Genomic DNA, 18,131 nt, shown 5'->3' on the forward strand with positions numbered 1-18,131 from the left:
AACATAGCGTTCAGATTCCCTGGATTTTTTCCCCCGCTGGATGTGGATGTGTTGTCCATAGCAGGTATCCCAGGTTGTCCTTGATCCCTGAACTGCAGAGGAGCTACGCCCATCAAAGGTGACCATCTCACAGTGTTGCCCTGGTTCTGCTCCCTTCGCTCAGCTTCAGTTCATATAAATCTTTCCAGGCTTTTACGAAGTTCCCAGGCTTATCATTTTTTTTTCTTTTTTTAGTTTTTGCTAGGCAATGGAGTTAAGTGGCTCACCCATGGCTATACAGCTAGGTAATAAGTGTCTGAGGCCGGATTTGAACTCAGGTACTCCAGTGCTCTATCCACTTTGCCACCTAACCACCCCAGGCTCATCATTTCTTACAGAACAACATTCATATACTATAGTTGATTAAGCTTGTCTCCAGGGTTCAGTTTATTGTTTGTCTCTACTATCTTACAGTTGATGGGAATCCCCTCAATTTCCAATTCTTTCTCATCACAAAAAGAGCTTATTAATATTTATGTACATGTAAGTCTTTGCCTCTTTTTATGCTCTATTAGTGGTACTACACAGTTTTATTGCCCCTTGGGCATAGTTCCAAATTGTTCTCCAGAATGGTTGGATCAGTTCACAAATCCACCAACAATACCCTTGCCAACATTGATCATTTTCCTTTTTTGTCATTTTTAGCCAATCTGATGGGTGGGAGGCAGGACCTTAGTGTTGTTTTAATTTGCATTTCTCTAATCAATAACCTTTTGGAGGATTTTTCATATGATAATTTCTTCTTTGGAGAATTGCCTTCTCATGCCCTTTGATCATTTATCAATTAGGGCAAATGACTTGTATTCTTATAAATTTGACCAACTTCTCTATATATTTTACAAATGAGGCTTTTATCAGAAACACTAGCTATGAAAATTATTTCCCAGTTTTCTGTATTCCTTCTAATTTTCACTTTATTGATTTTGTGAAAAAACTTTTTAAATTTAATAGTCAAAATTATCCACTTTGCAATTTAGAATGTTCTCTCGATCTTTGTCACAAACTCCCTGTTCCACAGAAATCTAATAGACTCTTCCTTGTAATAACAAGGCTTAACATTGGCTTATGGTATCACCCTTTTCGTCTAAATCCCGTACCCATTTTGATCTTATCTTGCTACAGCATGTAAGATGTTGGTCTGTGCCTAGTTTTTGTCTATACTGTCTTGCAGTTTTCCTAGCAGTTTTTGTCAAATAGTGAGTTCTTATTCCATAAGTGGGATTCTTTGGGTTTATCAAATAGTTGATTACTATAGTCATTTACCACTGTTTCTTTTGTACCTAATCTATTCTACTGATGCAACCATTCTACCTCTTAGCTGTACCAGACAGTTTTAATGTCTATCATCATTGTAATATAGTTTTGGATCTGGTTCGGCTACACCACCTTCCTTTGCATTTTTTTTTCATTAATTCACTTGATATCCTTGACCTTTTGTTTCTTCAGGTGAATTTTGTTACTATTTTTTTCTAAATCTGTAAAATAGTTTTTTGGTAGTTTGAGTGGTATGGCACTGAAGTAGGAATTTAAGTAGAATTGTCATTTTTATAATAGCTTGACCTGCCTGTAATTGACATTTTTCTAGTTGTTCAGATCTGATTTTATTTGTGTGAAAAGTGTTTTGCAATTATACTCATATAGTTTTGGGATTTGTCTTGGGAGGTAGAACCCAAGCATTTTGTGTTGTCTACAATTACTTTAAATGGAATTTTTCTTTCTATTTCTTACTGTTGGACTATGTTGGAAATGTTGTCTAATCTGATATTCTTTAAAATGGAATTAATATTTCTTTATTTCTGATCAGAAGTTAATCTCTTAATCTTTAACTAATGGTTATAAAATGTCAGTTTGCTATGTAACTGTCTCCTACAATGTTGACTGTTCTTGTGTCAATAATATCTGGTTATCTCAATGTTAGTACCTGATAAACAAACCAAGATAAGAGACATCCTGGATGAACAGAGAGAAAATTCTATTGTTATTTGTAAAAATTTACTCTTCAGCATAAGTGGAATTCTTGTCCCTAGGAATTTTAAGAAAATATAAGATTTGAGAGAATCTTATTGTAAAACCATGCCACCTATATGAAATCTCATTGGTTGGCCACCAAAAGTTTTATTCTTTATTTTGTATAAAATGCCCCCAAAATGTTGTCAGTGTTGGCATTGGTAAGGATGCCATCCATTCATGGGTTTTGGTAAGATCCTAGAGAATAAACTTCATTTATATAAGTAATTTATTTTCATTTTAGCCTAAAGAAAAATATAGTTTACAGTAAACAAATGCTGCTGATTTATGAAGTTAGATTTTATATCTCACTAAAGTTGTTTCAAGTAGTTTTTCAGTGGAGTTTCTAGGGTTCTTTAACTATACCATTATATAATCTGGAAAGAGTGAGTTTTTTTTTCCCTCATTGCCTATTCTAATTCCTTCAATTTCTTTTCTAATTGCTAAAGTTAATATTTCAAATACAATATTGAAATAATGGTGATAATGGACATCCTTGTTTCACCCCAATCTTAGGGAATGCTTCTAGTTTATCCCCATTTATATATGCTTGCTGATAGTTTTAGATAGATACTGCTTATCAAGGAAAAACTATTTATTCCTTTGCTCTTTCTAGTGTTTTTTTAATAGAAAGGGGTGCTGAACTTTGTCAGAGGATTTTTCATTATCTTTTGAGATCATGATTTCTGTTAATTTTCTTATTGATGTGGTCAGTTATGCTGATTGTTTTCCTAATATTAAACCTATAAATTCTACTTGATCAGTGTATTACCTTGTTGATAATTTGCTGTAATTTTTGCATCAGTATTCATTAAGGTCAAAACTATACTCAAATCTTTCTACCAGTCCAGTACTATTTCTCTTTGATCATTCTGTCTCCTTGTGCTTCCACGTATTCTGTGCTGCCTTTCACAACCAAAGTAGAAGAAAAGCCAGCTTCCACACTACCTTACAACCCACTTACTGAGTCAGTTCCTAGCTATGGGACCCATTACTTCATTGAAACCCTAATCTCCAAAATTACAAATGAGGTCTTAATTGCTAAAAGCCAAAAGCTCTCTTATCCCCTCCTCCAATTTTCCCATCACCAGGCTAGGTGCCATCTCCCCCTCCTTACTCTTCATCAGTCCTGCCTGTATCCAATCAATTGTTAAATTCTGTTGTTCCTATCTTTATAACTGCCCCCCCTACAACCCCTTCTTCCCTGCTAATACCACTCTGTTGGTGATGCACACTCTCTCATAATTTGTGCAAGTGGGTCTGATTCCACTCTCCACTTTAGTCCATTCTTCAATCAGTTTTTGAACTGAACTTCCTAAAATTTGTCCATATCATTCCTCCTCAGGCCCCTCCCTCCATTCAATCAGTTCCAATAGATGGATCAAACAGAGAATCCTACTTGGCTTATAAAGCCCTCTGTAACTGGGCCCTTCCTTTCTTTATACTGGTCTTATATTCTTCAGGCCTACTCTGTGATTCAGTGTCAGTCCTCCTAGCTGTTTTTCAAACAAGATATTCTTATTTCACAACTCAAAACATTTTCACAGGCTGTCCTCCATGTTTCAGCTCACTCTCCTTTCTCATCTCTGCCTTTTAGCCTCCCTGGTTTTGTTAAAGAAGCTTTTCTCCATCTTCTTTAATGCTAGTGCATTTCAATTTTATCAGGACATAGCATGCTTTGTATATATTGTTTGCATGATGTTTTCCCCATTAGATTATAATGGTCAGAGGTCAGAGACTGTCTTTAGCTTTTTTTTTGTATCAGTCCCTCCATGCCCCCCACCCCAGCACTTTAGTATAATACTTACCACTCTTTATTGTTACTTTTCCTGTTATCTCCAGTTTATACCATACATCTTATATCTTCCCCATTGGTTTGCAAGCTCCTTGGGAGCAAAGGTAATATCTTTCTGCATTTCTTTGTATCCCCAGTACTTAGCACAGTGCCTAACACATCAGAGGGACTTAAATGCTAATTGACTGACTCAGAGACTGCACCTCTTTCAACCTTTCTTCATCTCAAAAATGTTAATAATATCACCTACCCGACCTGTTTGTTGAGGCTTAAATGAAATGATATAATTTAAGGTTCTTAAATCTTAAGGTGACATGTAAACACTAGATATTATTTTTATTATTGTTACCCTACCATCTGTCTGCAATGGAGTTCCTTGGCCTGGAACTCAGATGCCATCTCCTACAAAAAAAATCTTTCCTGATTTCACCCCTCCCCTCATTCTTAAGTGTTCAGCATTCTTTCTTTTCTTAATTTATTTTTTTATTCTCATTTTGTACAAATTTTTTTTAACATTAATAAAATGTTCTTGTTTACAAGTAAACAAAATACCCCTCCTCCCCCATGAATATAGATAGACTTGCTTGGGCGAAAAAAGTAAAGAGGGGGAGAGAAAAAAAATTAAAATTAAAAAAAATAATAGTAATAATTGTAGGTATGGCCAGGTGGTGCAATGGACAAAGCACCAGCCCTGGAGCCATGAGCACCCGAGCCAATATCCAGCATTGTAAACCCAACCATCACCCGGCCGTGTGACATGCAAGCTGAGCATCTGGGTCCAAATCTGGCCCCAGACACCCAAAGATCACCCTGCTATGTGGCCCCAGGCAGGCCATCCATCCCCACTTGTCCTGTACCCTCCCCCAAATAATAATAACAAAAAATGTGCTTGAGTCTTTGTTCCAACACCAACAACTGTCACAGGTGGATCACATTCTTTATGATAAGTCCATCACAGAAGTTACTTCCATATTTTTCCACCCTTGCCATTGCTGATCACAACTCCCTCCTTTCATATTTCTCCACTACCGTGTATTATATTTTCTCTCTCCTTTCACTCTGACTCTGCTGTAGGGTCGCTGAGTGGCGCAGCAGACAGATCCCTGGTCCTGGGGCCAAGAAGCCCTGAGCCCCCCATACCACCCCCTAGGCCCAGAATCCACCTGGCCCTGTGGTCCTGGACAGGCCATCCAATCCCAGCCCCTTGCATGAAGTAAGAAAGAAAATGTGTTATATCTGACCACTCTCCCCCCAGGGTCCATCCTCTCCTCCTTTATTCACATCCCCACCCCTTCCCCCTGCTCCCCCCCCTCCTTCTTACTCCAGATGTCTATACCCCATTGAGTATATTTGCTGTTTCCTCTCCTAGCCATCTCTGATGAGAGCAAAGGTTCCCTCATTCCCCCTTGCCTCCCCCCTTCCATATCATTGCAATAGCTCATTGTAATAAAAAAAAATCTTATTATGTGAAATATCTTGGACTATTCCCCCTCTCCTTTTTCTTTCTCCCATTCCATTTCCCTTTTTTTTCTACTGACTCCATTTTTACACCATATTTTATCTTCGAGTTCAGCTTTCTCCTGTGCTTCAACTATAAAAGCTCTCTCTACCTGCTCTATTAACTGAGTCATTAACAGTGTCATTTTTCTATGCAGGAATATATGCAGTTCATCCTCATTAAGTCCCTCATATTCCCCCCCTCTCCTCCAATCTCCATGCTTCACCTGAGTCCTGTATCTGAAGATCAAACCTTCTGTTCAGCTCTGGTCATTCCAAAAGGAACATTTGAAATTCCCCTGGTTCATTGAAAGTCCATCTTTTTCCCTGGAAGAGGACATTCAGCCTTGCTGGGTAGTTCATTCTTGGCTGCATTCTAAGCTCTTTTGCCTTCTGGTGTATTGTATTCCAAGCCCTAGGAGCTTCCAATGTAGTTGCTGCTAAGTCCTGTGTGATCCTGAGTGCAGCTCCACGATATTTGAACTGTGTCCTTCTGGCTGCTTGTAATATTTTCTCTTTGACTTTGGGAGTTCTGGAACTTGGCTATAATATTCCTAGGGGTTGGTTTTTTGGAATCTCTTTCTCTGGGGGATCGGTGGATTCTCTCCATTTCTATTTTGCCCTCTGCTTCTAGAATATCAGGGCAATTTTCCTGTAGTAATTCTTTGAAAATGATGTCAAGGCTCTTTTCCTGATCATGACTTTCAGGTATTTCAATAATTTTTAAATTATCTTTCCTAAGTCTGTTTCCCATATCAGTTGTCTTTTCAATGAGATATTTCACATTTTCTTCTAATTTTTCATTTTTTTTTTGTTTTGAAGTATTGATTGCTGATTTCTGGTAAATTCATCAATCTCCCTGAATTCTATTCTTTGTCTGAAGGATTTGTTCTCCTCAGAGTTTTCTTATCTCTTTTTCCATCTGGCCAATTTTGCTTTTTAAAGCATTCTTCTCCTCAATAACTTTTTGAACTGTTTTATCCATTTGACCTAAGCTGGTTTTTAGCATGCTATTTTCTTCAGCATTTTTTTGGATTTCCTGGACTAAGCTGCTGACTTCATTTTCATGTTTTTCCTGCATCTCTCTCCTTTCTTTTCCCAGTTTTTCTTCTAACTCCCTCATTTGATTTTCAAAGTCTTTTTTGAGCTCTTTCATAGCCTGAGCCCAATTTCTGTTTTTTCTTGGAGTCTTTAGATGCAGGAGCTTGTGCTTCCTCATCTTCAGCCTGAGTATTTTGATCCTTCGTGGGCTCATTTGCAAAATATTTCTCAATAGTCTTCCTTTTGTTTCTCTGCTTGCTCATTTTCCCAGCCTGGGCCTGGTTTGGGGTGCTTCCTGAGCTTTTGGGATACTCCCACAAGGGTCTCAGTGTGAGGCTCTGTCCTCCCTCCTGGTCTGTGAATGACCATAAGCGCCCCCCTCTGCCATGGGGCTGAGGTGGGGGGGGTCCTGCTGTTCTATGGGGGGGCCTAGACTGTGATCAGGATCTGAATGTGGTCAGAGGCCCAGAGTCCTGTTCCAGGGGCAGAGGACAGAGCTCTACAGTCTCTCTTCACTCCCCTCCCTCAGCTCAATGGGCTCATACCCTGGGGGCTCCCGCTTACTAGCTCTGCCTGCTTCTGTTTCTGGGTCTAGGCTGCAGAAAGAACAAGCTGCTGGCTGTGTGCCCTGGGGGCTGGGCTCCACGTGCTTGCTCTGGCAGAGGTCCCCCGCTGTTCCCCCACTTTGTGCCCGGTGCGGTGCTCCCCGGGGTGCAGCTCAGGAGACTCCACAGCTGCTGTGAGCCGCGGCTCCCAGCACCCTGGGGTTGCCTCCAGGAGGCTGAAGTTCTTTGGCTCTGGAAGGGCCAACCCTCTGGCGGCCGCCCCTCCCACCCCAGGTAGCAGAGCCTTTCTGCTCTTTTCCAGGTTACCTTGAGTAGGAGACCTGCCTTACTGGGTCCCTTTGTGGGTTCTGTCTCTGGAAAGTTTAGTTAGAGTCCTTAGTTTATGAGTTTTTATCAGAGAGCTCCTAAGACTCCCATCCCTTCTTGTAGCCTTCTTGGCTCCGCCCCCCCCAAGTGTTCAGCATTCTTGACCTCCTCAAATTATCTTGTATGTATTTAACTGTACATATGATGTGTCATAGGGTAGAATGTAACTTTCAGAAGGGTGAACTATCGTTTGATTTATGTTTTTATACACTCAGAACCTATTATAATATCTTGCACATAGCATCTTATCTACTGAACTGAAATTACAGAACTTGCAAGCTTACAGAGTTGTACAAAAAAATGAGAACAAATACAACTTTTTAGTTAGAACACTTAAGTAGGAGAAATTCAGTATTTTTTTAAATTCAATAAGTATTAAATAATGCATAATTTTATTATAAAGTCTTTCTCTCATAAAGCCATTTCACTAACAAAGACAGAAAACAACATTTTATGTATAGTGATAAAAATCATAATAATTTAAAGGATAAAGTCATTTTACAAAATAACCATGTAGCAGGTGAGCCTTGTGCTCTAAATTAAATGAGGAAATTTGACAGGAATGCTGATAATATATACTAGCAAGGCTCAAAACTGAACCTTTCACTTTTATTCCTACTGTTAAACAGGAAATCAATAATAGAATGTAGACCAAAAACCTTATCATGAGTCACTAGGCATCCTGTGATCACTAGACTCCTAATTTGGCTGTTTTATGGATCTGGCTTACCAGTATAAAGTGGATGCTTTATATTTCCAAAATGGAACTATAAATTTATCAGAATTCATCAATTATTTAGGTTTCTCTTAGTGTACAAATAATACCACTAATCAATATTGATATAAACAAAACTAAATCTATTTTCATAATTTAAAAAAATATACTAACTTGATTATCTAATCAATTTTTTCACTGGTAAGCAGATATGTCCCTCATGGCATAAGTGCCTTCTTAACAGTCTCTGGAACACGGCTTGCATAGTAGTCATGATTCCTCAATGTGGCAAGGACACCAGCAGAATTCATATGCTTTACTTCCTTATGATATTGAAGGGCATTTCCATGAATATCAGTCAATTTGCCTGTAGGTTAAAAATATGAATAAGACATTGATTCCTCAGCATTACATTTTAGGCTAGAAAAAGAGTGGTAGGTTTTTTTCTCTCTCTCAAAAATGATTTTCAATTATTTTTACGTATAATATAAAAATATAAAATTAAAGGAGCTCCCCAAGTTGAGAAAGCAAACAAAAAAGAAAAATATGATTAGAAGAGTGAAATTTTTAATTTACTCAAGAGCTACCTCAATAGTTCTTAAAGCACTAAAATTTCAATTGAAAGACAGAACAGAATCATAAAATTTTTAGAGCTGAAATCATCCTTAAAATTAATTAAATCCAGGGTGGCTAGGTGGCACAATGGATAAAGCACCAGCCCTGGAGTCAGTAGTACCTGGGTTCAAATCTGGTCTCAGACACTTAATAATTATCTAGCTGTGTGGCCTTGGGCAAGCCACTTAACCCTATTTGCCTTGCAAAAAAACCTAAAAAAAATTAATTAAATCTAATTCCTTAACCTTAATTCTGAGGATTATTTTGCTCATTTAAACCTATAGTTAAAAAATCGATTTAAATATGAGCTCAATTCCAAAAATTTTAGAATAACAAATCCTAAAAAGAATAAAAGTCTTAATCCTGGTAGATAAGATAAGTTGAATATTCAGAACTATAAATGATTTACATCTCTTAAGTGATCTTTTCTCCCACTTCAGAGATGAGGCAGAATATTTATATATGACATAAAATAATGTACTATATACAATAAATATACTATACTATAATATACACATATCACACATAATAAGTGTAGAACACTAGATATAATGTCCGGATATTTCTGAGGAATGGCTCTATGGGAGGGTTGAGTAAGGAATACATTAGGAAACAAAGGTTATGCAAAAAAAGATGTCAACAGGGGGTGGCTAGGTGGTGCAGTAGATAAAGGACCAGCCCTGGAGTCAGGAGTACCTGGGTTCAAATCTGGTCTTAGACACTTAATAATTACCTAGCTGTGTGGCCTTAAGCAAGCCACTTAACCCCCTTTGCCTTACAAAAAAAAATGTCAAAAAAAATTTTTTAAGAATAAGAGAAGGCAATAAAAAATAGATGGTTTTAATAAAAGAAATGACATTTCAGATGTTACTAATCTTTTATTAGGTGTTTCTGTAATTTATTTTCCTGGTAGTTATTTTAACCCCACACTAATAGTCTTACTTTTTGTTAAAAGATTGCCTTCTACCTTTAATTCTTTTTTTGTTAAAAAAAAAAACTTTTTGGAAAAAAAATATTTTTTAAAGTTTTTTTGTCTTTGTTTCCCCATCTTCTGAAGCTAGGTGACAAAAGGGCAGTCTTCAATTCTGGAAAAAAAAGATTTCTTTAAAAAAGTATTCTGGGGACGGCTAGGTGACACAATGGATAGAGCACCGGCCCTGGAGTCAGGAGTACCTGAGTTGGCCTCAGACACTTAATAATTACCTAGCTGTATGGCCTTGGGCAAGCCACTTAACCCCCATTACCTTGCAAAAAACCTAAAAAAAAAAAAACCTGAAAATATATTCTGAACAACTTTCAAAGTAGTGGTCAACAAAGGAAGTGTGTAGTGACTATTATTTTGAAATGTTAACCCCAAACTGTTTTCACAAATTTGTGTGTCATCCTTGCACAGGGGCAACGCTAATCTCTGTATCATTCCAATTTTAGTATATGTGCTGCTGAAGCGAGCACCCCAGACTGTTTTAAAATGTTAAGCCATCTTTCAGAAATCAAGATTCCTAAAAATGTTACCTCAAATCTTGGTATAGATAAACTTTTTGGAAGGCCTGGGGGAACTATGCTAATTTGGACATCTTTCTCTCCAAAGTAGAAATGACTTGGATATAAAGTATTGTAAAATAAAATAGTTTTTGACAGATTTGTGCCAAAAAACATGAGGTACAATAATTTTTTTTATCAGTGTTTAAATAAAAATGAATATGCTATATGAAGTAGTACTTGTGTCTTGATATTAATAATGCATGTTAAGTAACAACTACAACTGAAAAGAAAATATAATTACCAAATTTGGTTCTAAGGACAAGAATGAAAAGATACCTCCTTCTGCTTTTTTAAATATGTGAGAGAGCACAGGTTTAAAATACTACAACAGAATATCATACTTTTTTAATATGTTGGTTATAATTTTTGCTGAATGTTTTCTCTTTTTCTTTCTAAAATCACTTATTCTAAGAGATGGATCTCTGGGATGAGATAGGTATCTGAATACAATAGGAAATGAGGATTATAAAAAGTCAAAAGTTACTAAATAAAAAAGAATGTGATATTGATACTACAGTATATCAAAATCCTAAAATACCTCTATCTCATCCAGAAAGGCTCTGAATTTGCTTACTCACCTCCCACAGCATGTAAAATAACTTCTGGAGCACAAGTATCCCATTTCTTACAGCCAGGACTAGCAAATACATAAGCAGACGCTTTGCCTTCAATCAATTGAATGATCTGTAAGCACATATTTTTTAAAAAAGTTATAGGCTCTAGGAACATTGATCTATTATGATAAATTCAATCACATTACTCTCAAATGAGGATAATGTCTTCAGTGGACTTAGCTACAGGATCACAAGAAAGTCAGTAGGATAGTTCACTGACTTTGTTAGAAAGTAAAAATAAGTTTTGGTATGTTCAGTCTGTCTTGTGAAGAAGAGTCATACAAATAGGAGAAAAATGTTATTGAGTTCCTCAATAATTACTCCTTTCAAGATTATTTATGTTCAAAGGTTAATTTTAATCTGAAATTAGGCAACAATTTAATCATCTTAAAAACTTGCTGTTAGCTTTCTTTAATGACAGATGCTGGGATACCCAGGCTACTTTCTAACTTAGAAGGGTTATTTCTAATGTGTGGGAAAGTTCCCAGTGAATTCCTCTCAGGGTTAACAAATGTTTTTGTCAAAAGAAAAACAAAAACCAAAAAAACCTTGCATTCCAAAGGAGTCTCAGAGCCACTTGCTTTAGGATAAGACTGTTTCTGCAAACTGGGAGGACGTTCTGACCATAGACATTACTTCATTTTAGTTGACATAATTATGAAGGTTCTAAATTACCTCATCATCTGGTGGGGAAAATATTTCAACTTTTCTTTGTGTCTGTTACTAGGGTAAATTTCAGTGAATAGATTATACCCCCAAAAGCTCAGCCAATATGCTAAAGGAGAGGAGGACAAGGGAGAGGCAGGGGTGGGGGAACTCTATATATTCTATCTTGACTGTATTTTGGGTACAGCTAGTTCACAAACTCTCACCACTAGGTGAGATTGTGAGTCTTTTCTTGAGAAAAGTAAATAAACTTTCTTTTGCTCAGACCAAGTCTCTGAGAATTTCTTTTAGGGTAAATTTATCCCACACACTAATGTGGGCAATGCAAGAAATCAAAAATTTTAATAGATTTTATTTAGAATTTAAAAACTCGATATAGAATAAATTTTATATTTGATAGCTTACTTCAGTGGCATCATTTTATTACTTTCCATATATTTAATACTAATTTATACCAAATAAACAAGTCTGAACATTATCAAATGACTAATTCTAACTAACAAGAAGCTGATGGAGAAGAAAGATAATAAATTCAATATTTTCTAACTCCCCTCAATCTTTTATTTCTGACAAAGGTCAAATGTATTACCTTATTTCCTGCTCCTCCCACTCTGAGAACATTATCAGGATTCATAGCAGAAATGCAATCATTTACCAACTTGTTGGAATGAGAACGAGTTGTGGTAATTATATGTTTCCCATCAGGTACTTCATTCAGCTGGAAGCCAAAGGCACCCAAACCTAGAACTCCCCAGATTGTCCTCCCAAGCACAGCATCTGCTCCTGCCTAAACAAATCAATGAAACAACAGTATTTATGATACTTCTGTATCTAAAAGCCAGTGAAAAGTGTAATATTTTATTTTAATCATGTTATTATTATAATTATATGGGAAAAGATATCAGAGAATTATTACATCTCCTAGATAACATGAATTATTCTACTATTCTATTATTCTGTGAAATAATATAATTTGAAATGCACTGGATAGAAAAAATAGGACTGTTCTCTGCCCTACCAGAATCATAAGGATATTCAATATCATGAGCATTATGGAGGACAATAGTTGTGGCCGAATAAACTGTCAATGAGAGACTGTCAGAAAGATAGGATTGAGGTTCAAGTTTTATTCCCTAACTTTCTGGGTAAAAAAAAATAAAGAGATTATAACCATGGACTTGAATCTTTCATCAGATTGTAAGCTCCGAATTAGATTGTGAAATCTTGTCTTTTGCCTCTTTTTGTATCTGCAGTGCTCAGCATATATTAGGTGCTTAATAAATATTGACTGATTGATTGTTTTAATGTTTGTTTCAAAGAGCTGAAAGTTTTTTCACTTATGTCAAAATTATGTGAAACACAAAAAATGATATTTTATTTTTTAAGAGAAAATGAGATACAAAGAGGTTGATATAGAGCCACATAAATGGTTATATTCACTATGGTATTTCACTTTCCATAAATATTTTATTATACATTTCTGCATCTAATATTCAATTACTGCTTCTTCTAAGCCTAGGATTCATCCACCTCCCCATTCCTGAGTGCCAACATCAAGTAAATAACACTTGGAGCTGAACCTCAGGCCACTGAGGCAGCCCTACAGGGACAAGTAAGAGAAAAATCACAGGATTATAGGTTTTTGAGTAGGGAGGGCTTACTCATCATCTAGTCACCATCTTCATTTTGCAGATGAGAAAACCTGAGATCCAGAGAGACTGTGACTTGCCCAAGGTCAAGGGGAGAGAAAAAAAATTAAAATATTTTTAATAACTCACTACCTGGTAGCTGTAATGGCAAAAACTTAAGTGTAATACCTGCTGTTAGTAAGAGCTAAAATTGCAGTTTTACTTTTCCCTTTTTCCCTTATTATTATATTCCTCAACTTTGTTTTACTGCTTTATGGGTTAGAATTAATTCAATAACCTTTTATAGAGATGATGAAAATTAATGATAATTTTGAATTAGATATTTACAGATAAATGGTCCTATGTATTAGTTTTATTTCTGCTTAAAATGCCCCTTTAAATGATCAATACTAATTTCTGTTGAGATTTTACAATGTGATCTTGAGTATATCACAATATGAATTGGCACTTTGCTGTGATAATTCCAAAAACTATATCCTTCTACGGATAAGAAATAAAAATCAACCACAAAGGCATTAAGGAACAAACATTTTGTAATTTTACAATTTTGTAAAATTTTATAAAAAGTGTTAAAAATGGCATGGAAAATAAAAATGTGCTTAGGCATATTAAAACTGATGTGTTTTTGGTTACTTGTTTTTCCCTTCAGTCCTAAAAGGATTCTTTTTCTCTCAGTTTTCCTTCATTTAATATGTATAGTCTTAGATTATATTTCAACTTTGTAATTACAAAATAAAAACAATACTGGGCTTTCTCCTTCTAGTCTTTGTAAAGAGATAATTACTGCTTTGATAACTGACACAACACTAAAAATTTGCAAAGTGCTTTACAACATTATTATCTCATTTGAAACTCACAATAACAGTGTGGTGGGTACTATGTACAGGTATCACAATTTTATGTAAAAAAAATTGAGGCTTAGCAACCAAGCAACTGGCCCATATTTAGTAAGTGTTGGAGGTGGGATCTGAACCCAAATCTATCCAAATCCAGTACTGTTTGCACAGTATCATGCTGTTTTCTTCCAATTGACAGGAATGATACCGGCACAACAAACAGAGCAAATGAAAATCTAACAAAGATTATTAAATATCACTCAAGAGAAATGGCTCATATTATTCCTTGGTCCTAATATGTCATTTCTGTGTCATATTCCTAGATCTCCTTAAGAGAGAAGTTAACAAAGTTCTTCTAATCCCACTTTTATGTAAATATATCCCAAGGAAGTCAAAAACAGAAAACATTTATAGTAGCACTTTTTTATATAGTTATAAAGAACTAGAAACAAAGTAGATGCTAATTGACTAAGGAAAAACTTAAACAAATTGTGTCATTATTATGATAAAAGAAACAATGAATATAATAAATACAGAAAAGGATGGAAAGAGCACATGAACTGATGCAAAGTGAAGAAAACAAGGAAAACAATATTCAGAATAACTACAATGTAAATGTAAAAAAAAAAACAGGATTAAACACTCCAAACTGAACAATGGATTATAATAATGTCTAAGGATGGGCCCAACAAAAAAGTTCTGTTAATTCATTTCCTTTCCTTCATGGCAAAGCTGGAGGACTATAAGTCTGCAATACTGCATCCCAACACCATCTTATAAACCCTTCTCTGAACATACTCTGTAACTCAAAAGTCTTAGTACAGTTCTAAGATTTACCAGTTTTAGGCTTCAATTATAGTAACAGTTGGATTTTTGGGTTGCTTGATACTTCTGTTGGTCAATGTTGCTTCTCAAATATGGTTCCAACAGTGAAGCCAGTATTAGAGGGTTGGGTACACTAAGGCTCTCAAGTTACTTGCTGTGGACCTTAGTGTCTAAGCACCTCAAAAATGACATTACCTTTTAATTAGTATATCTCAGAGTTGGATTTTATTAAGGCTGTGAATGATAAAAACCTCCCAGGGAGCTTTTTTCTATAGAGAATGGTTTTATGGGATAGGTAAGGTAGCTCAGTAGATAGAGCACCAGCCCTGGAGTCAGGAAGACCTGAGTTCAAATCTAGCTCAGACACTTAATAATCACTTAGCTGGGTGACTCTGGGCAAGTCACTTAAATTCCCCACCACCAGCACCAAAAAAAAGTGATTTTTCTGGCTACAACTCCCAGACTCTATACTTTTAAACACAGAATTTATTCATAAGATTTCATTCTGTCATAACTGTTCCATTGTTGCAGTTTACTGATAGATTTAGGTTATAAGTCTGTCATTTATCAAATCTGGGCATTTATCAAATGCTTACTATAGGCAAGACACTGTGCTATGCAATGGGGAGATAACAAAAGGAAAAAAAAATTTCTGTCTTCAAGAGCATAAATTCTAATCATTTGCCATCCCAGGGTATTAGCAAATCCTACCCAATTTCTGGCCATCTATCAGATAATTTTTTTTTCATCCAGATCATTAATGAGTGTTAAAAAGAAGAGCTTCAAGGACAAAGGTTGGAATAAAAGGTCTCAAAATGGCTCCTTTCTATGCCCATTACTGAAATCTACAAGATTAGCCACAAAACAAATGAAATCCTTCTGTATTAACATATTATACCTGATAGTTGTAGTAAGGTTGGTTAATAACTCCTGCTATTGCTTTTCCTTCATAAGCAATTCCAATAAGAACTGTTACATTGTCCAGGAGACCTGTGTAATACATAATAAAATCATTTATTTATTTTTCCTTTAATTTCTGTAATTATTTTATGTGTTCTTCAATTTAGTATGAATTCACTAGAACCTATCTGAAAACAATATTTTCCTTAATACATAAAAAGAAAATGTCACAAATTTTCCACTTTCCATAGAGTATTTCCCCAACATAAACTCTGCAGAAGTTGTCTTCCTATAAAGACAATGCTGCTGCTGATTGCAAGTTAGCAGGCTACAGCTATCGTTGCAAATTCTGAGTGTTGTCAATGGCTGATGTCAAGGTTAATTCAAACCCTCATTTTATGTGAGACTTAAAGAGGATTAGGAAGTAACTTAAGGTGACAGAGATTCTGTCCATTTCTATCATGGTAGCCATGTCATGGACTGTCAGGGACTCTGACTCCAATTTCAACTGTCTTTCCACTGAACTGCACACAGCTTGTAAGGCTCTTCCTGGAATGGGGAGTCTCAGATTCTTTATGATCTAAGGTGACTCCATCATGTCAATGTTGACCAAAATGACATGAGGAGAGAGGCCATTCTGGAAGAAAGAAAGAAATAAGAAGATATGTGTTAGTGATTGGTGGGTGACTGTTGATGGTTACGGAGGCTGTTATGTGTGGATCTGATGTTCACAAGAGAAAGGTCTACTTTCTTCCCATTGTAGGTATCTAGGATAGAGCTGAAGGTCTCCTGATACCTGTCAAAATGAACAATAACTATTTGATTTTACAAGTCATTCTCCACGGTCTCCTGATACCTGTCAAAATAACTATTTGATTTTACAAGTCATATCCTGATCAAAGGATATGAACATAAGTTTTCAGATGAAGAAATCAAAGCTATCTATAGCTACATGAAAAATGTTCTAAATTACTACTTTTAGGGAAATGATACTACCTCACACCTATCAGATTGGCTATCATGACAAAAATGGAAAACAATTATAAGTGTTGGAGAGGATAAGGAAAAACTGGGACACTAATTATCTGATGGAATTGTGAACTGATCCTGGAGAACAATTTGGAACTATGCCCTAAGAGCTATCAGTGTCCATATGCTTTGATCAGCAATACCATTACTAGATCCATTTCTCAGAGGATTTTTTTGTTTTTGTTTTTTAGTTTTTGCAAGGCAATGGGGTTAAGTAGCTTGCCCAAGGCACAAAGCTGGGTATTAAGTATCTGAGGCCGGATTTAAACTCAGGTACTCCTGACTCCAGGGCTGGTGCTCTATTCACTGTACCACCTAGCCACCTCCTCAGATTTTCTTTTTTCAAAAGGGGAAGAGGACTTATTTGTACAAAAAACATTTATAGCAGCTCATTTTGTGGTGGCAAAGAACTGGAAATTGAGAGGCTATCCAACAAATGGGGAAGGGCCGAACAAGTTGTGATATATAATTATAAGGAATATTTTTGTGCTATGAGAAATGACAAATAGAAGAAAAAACTGATAAAGAAATCAAGGAGTAGATCATTAAGACGGCAACTAAATGCAATGGGTGGAAATTGGGAATTAGATTTAGGCTTAATAAGGAAAATCTTCCTTATCATTGATGTTACCTAAAAAGTAGAATGAACTTCCTCAAGAAGTAGCTGAAGAAAGATTAGAGGATTCTTTCTCTAGGAAAGATTAGAGGATTCTTTCTCTAGGATACTCTAGGAAATTCAAGTATAGGGATAATTTGCAAAATTTACTGGACTAAAGGGTATCTGCTTTTCTGTGATTCTCTGAGATTTTATGAAAAACATTACTTAAACTGGAGTCAAATATGCAAATTAAATTACGTGGGAATCTAGTAGTCAGTTGGCAAAAGTCCTACCCTTCGTACTAGTTCACAAGATCTCTATGAGACTGAAACAAATCTTATATATTGGTGTTAGTCCTATTCATCAGTCTTTCTCTTAAGCTACTCCTGGTAGACCACCTTTCCTTCTTAAGACTCTTCATGGCGGGTGGCTAGGTGGTGTAGTGGATAAAGCACCGGCCTTGGAGTCAGGAGTACCTGGGTTCAAATCCGGCCTCAGATACTTAATAATTACCTAGCTGTGTGGCCTTGGGCAAGCTACTTAACCCCATTTGCCTTGCAAAAAAAAAACCCTAAAAAAAAAAAACTCTTCATGGGCCAAGATTTACTGCGTGAGATCATGAAAATTCTCATGGTTTCCTATCTACCACAGTGTTCCCAATTCAGGATATACCTGTATCATGAATTTTTCTTGAGGATTTTTGCTGGAGGATACTGTTAGAAAATGATGATAAGGGAGTGCTAGTCTCCCTAGATATTGTGCCAGACAACTTAGTAATAATTACTAAGTATTAACTTACTCGCCACTGTGTTAAATGTTAGAGCTTTGTCC

At 36.1% G+C, this 18,131-nt stretch overlaps 1 protein-coding gene and 1 non-coding gene across 3 annotated transcripts in view; both read right to left on the minus strand.

Moving 5' to 3' along the window:
* Positions 1-7,651: 7,651 nt before the first annotated feature.
* Positions 7,652-18,131, minus strand: part of BPNT1 (3'(2'), 5'-bisphosphate nucleotidase 1) — a 33,308-nt gene continuing 22,828 nt past the window's right edge. Inside the window, exons 6-9 of one of the 2 annotated variants that reach the window (XM_074222700.1) lie at positions 15,672-15,763; positions 12,053-12,250; positions 10,762-10,867; positions 7,652-8,393 (exon numbers count right to left, since the gene is read on the minus strand). In XM_074222700.1, the coding sequence (XP_074078801.1) occupies positions 8,245-8,393; positions 10,762-10,867; positions 12,053-12,250; positions 15,672-15,763 (545 nt within the window). In that variant the 3' untranslated portion in view covers positions 7,652-8,244. The remainder of the gene's footprint in view (positions 8,394-10,761; positions 10,868-12,052; positions 12,251-15,671; positions 15,764-18,131) is intronic. The other variant, XM_074222699.1, reaches the window with a different exon arrangement.
* LOC141515698 (U6 spliceosomal RNA) lies at positions 9,990-10,093 on the minus strand. Its single transcript, XR_012476454.1, has one exon. It is a non-coding gene; the product is annotated as a U6 spliceosomal RNA (small nuclear RNA).

Source organism: Macrotis lagotis, chromosome 2 (assembly GCF_037893015.1).
Source record: "Macrotis lagotis isolate mMagLag1 chromosome 2, bilby.v1.9.chrom.fasta, whole genome shotgun sequence".
In the NCBI taxonomy this organism is placed as follows: domain Eukaryota; kingdom Metazoa; phylum Chordata; class Mammalia; order Peramelemorphia; family Peramelidae; genus Macrotis; species Macrotis lagotis.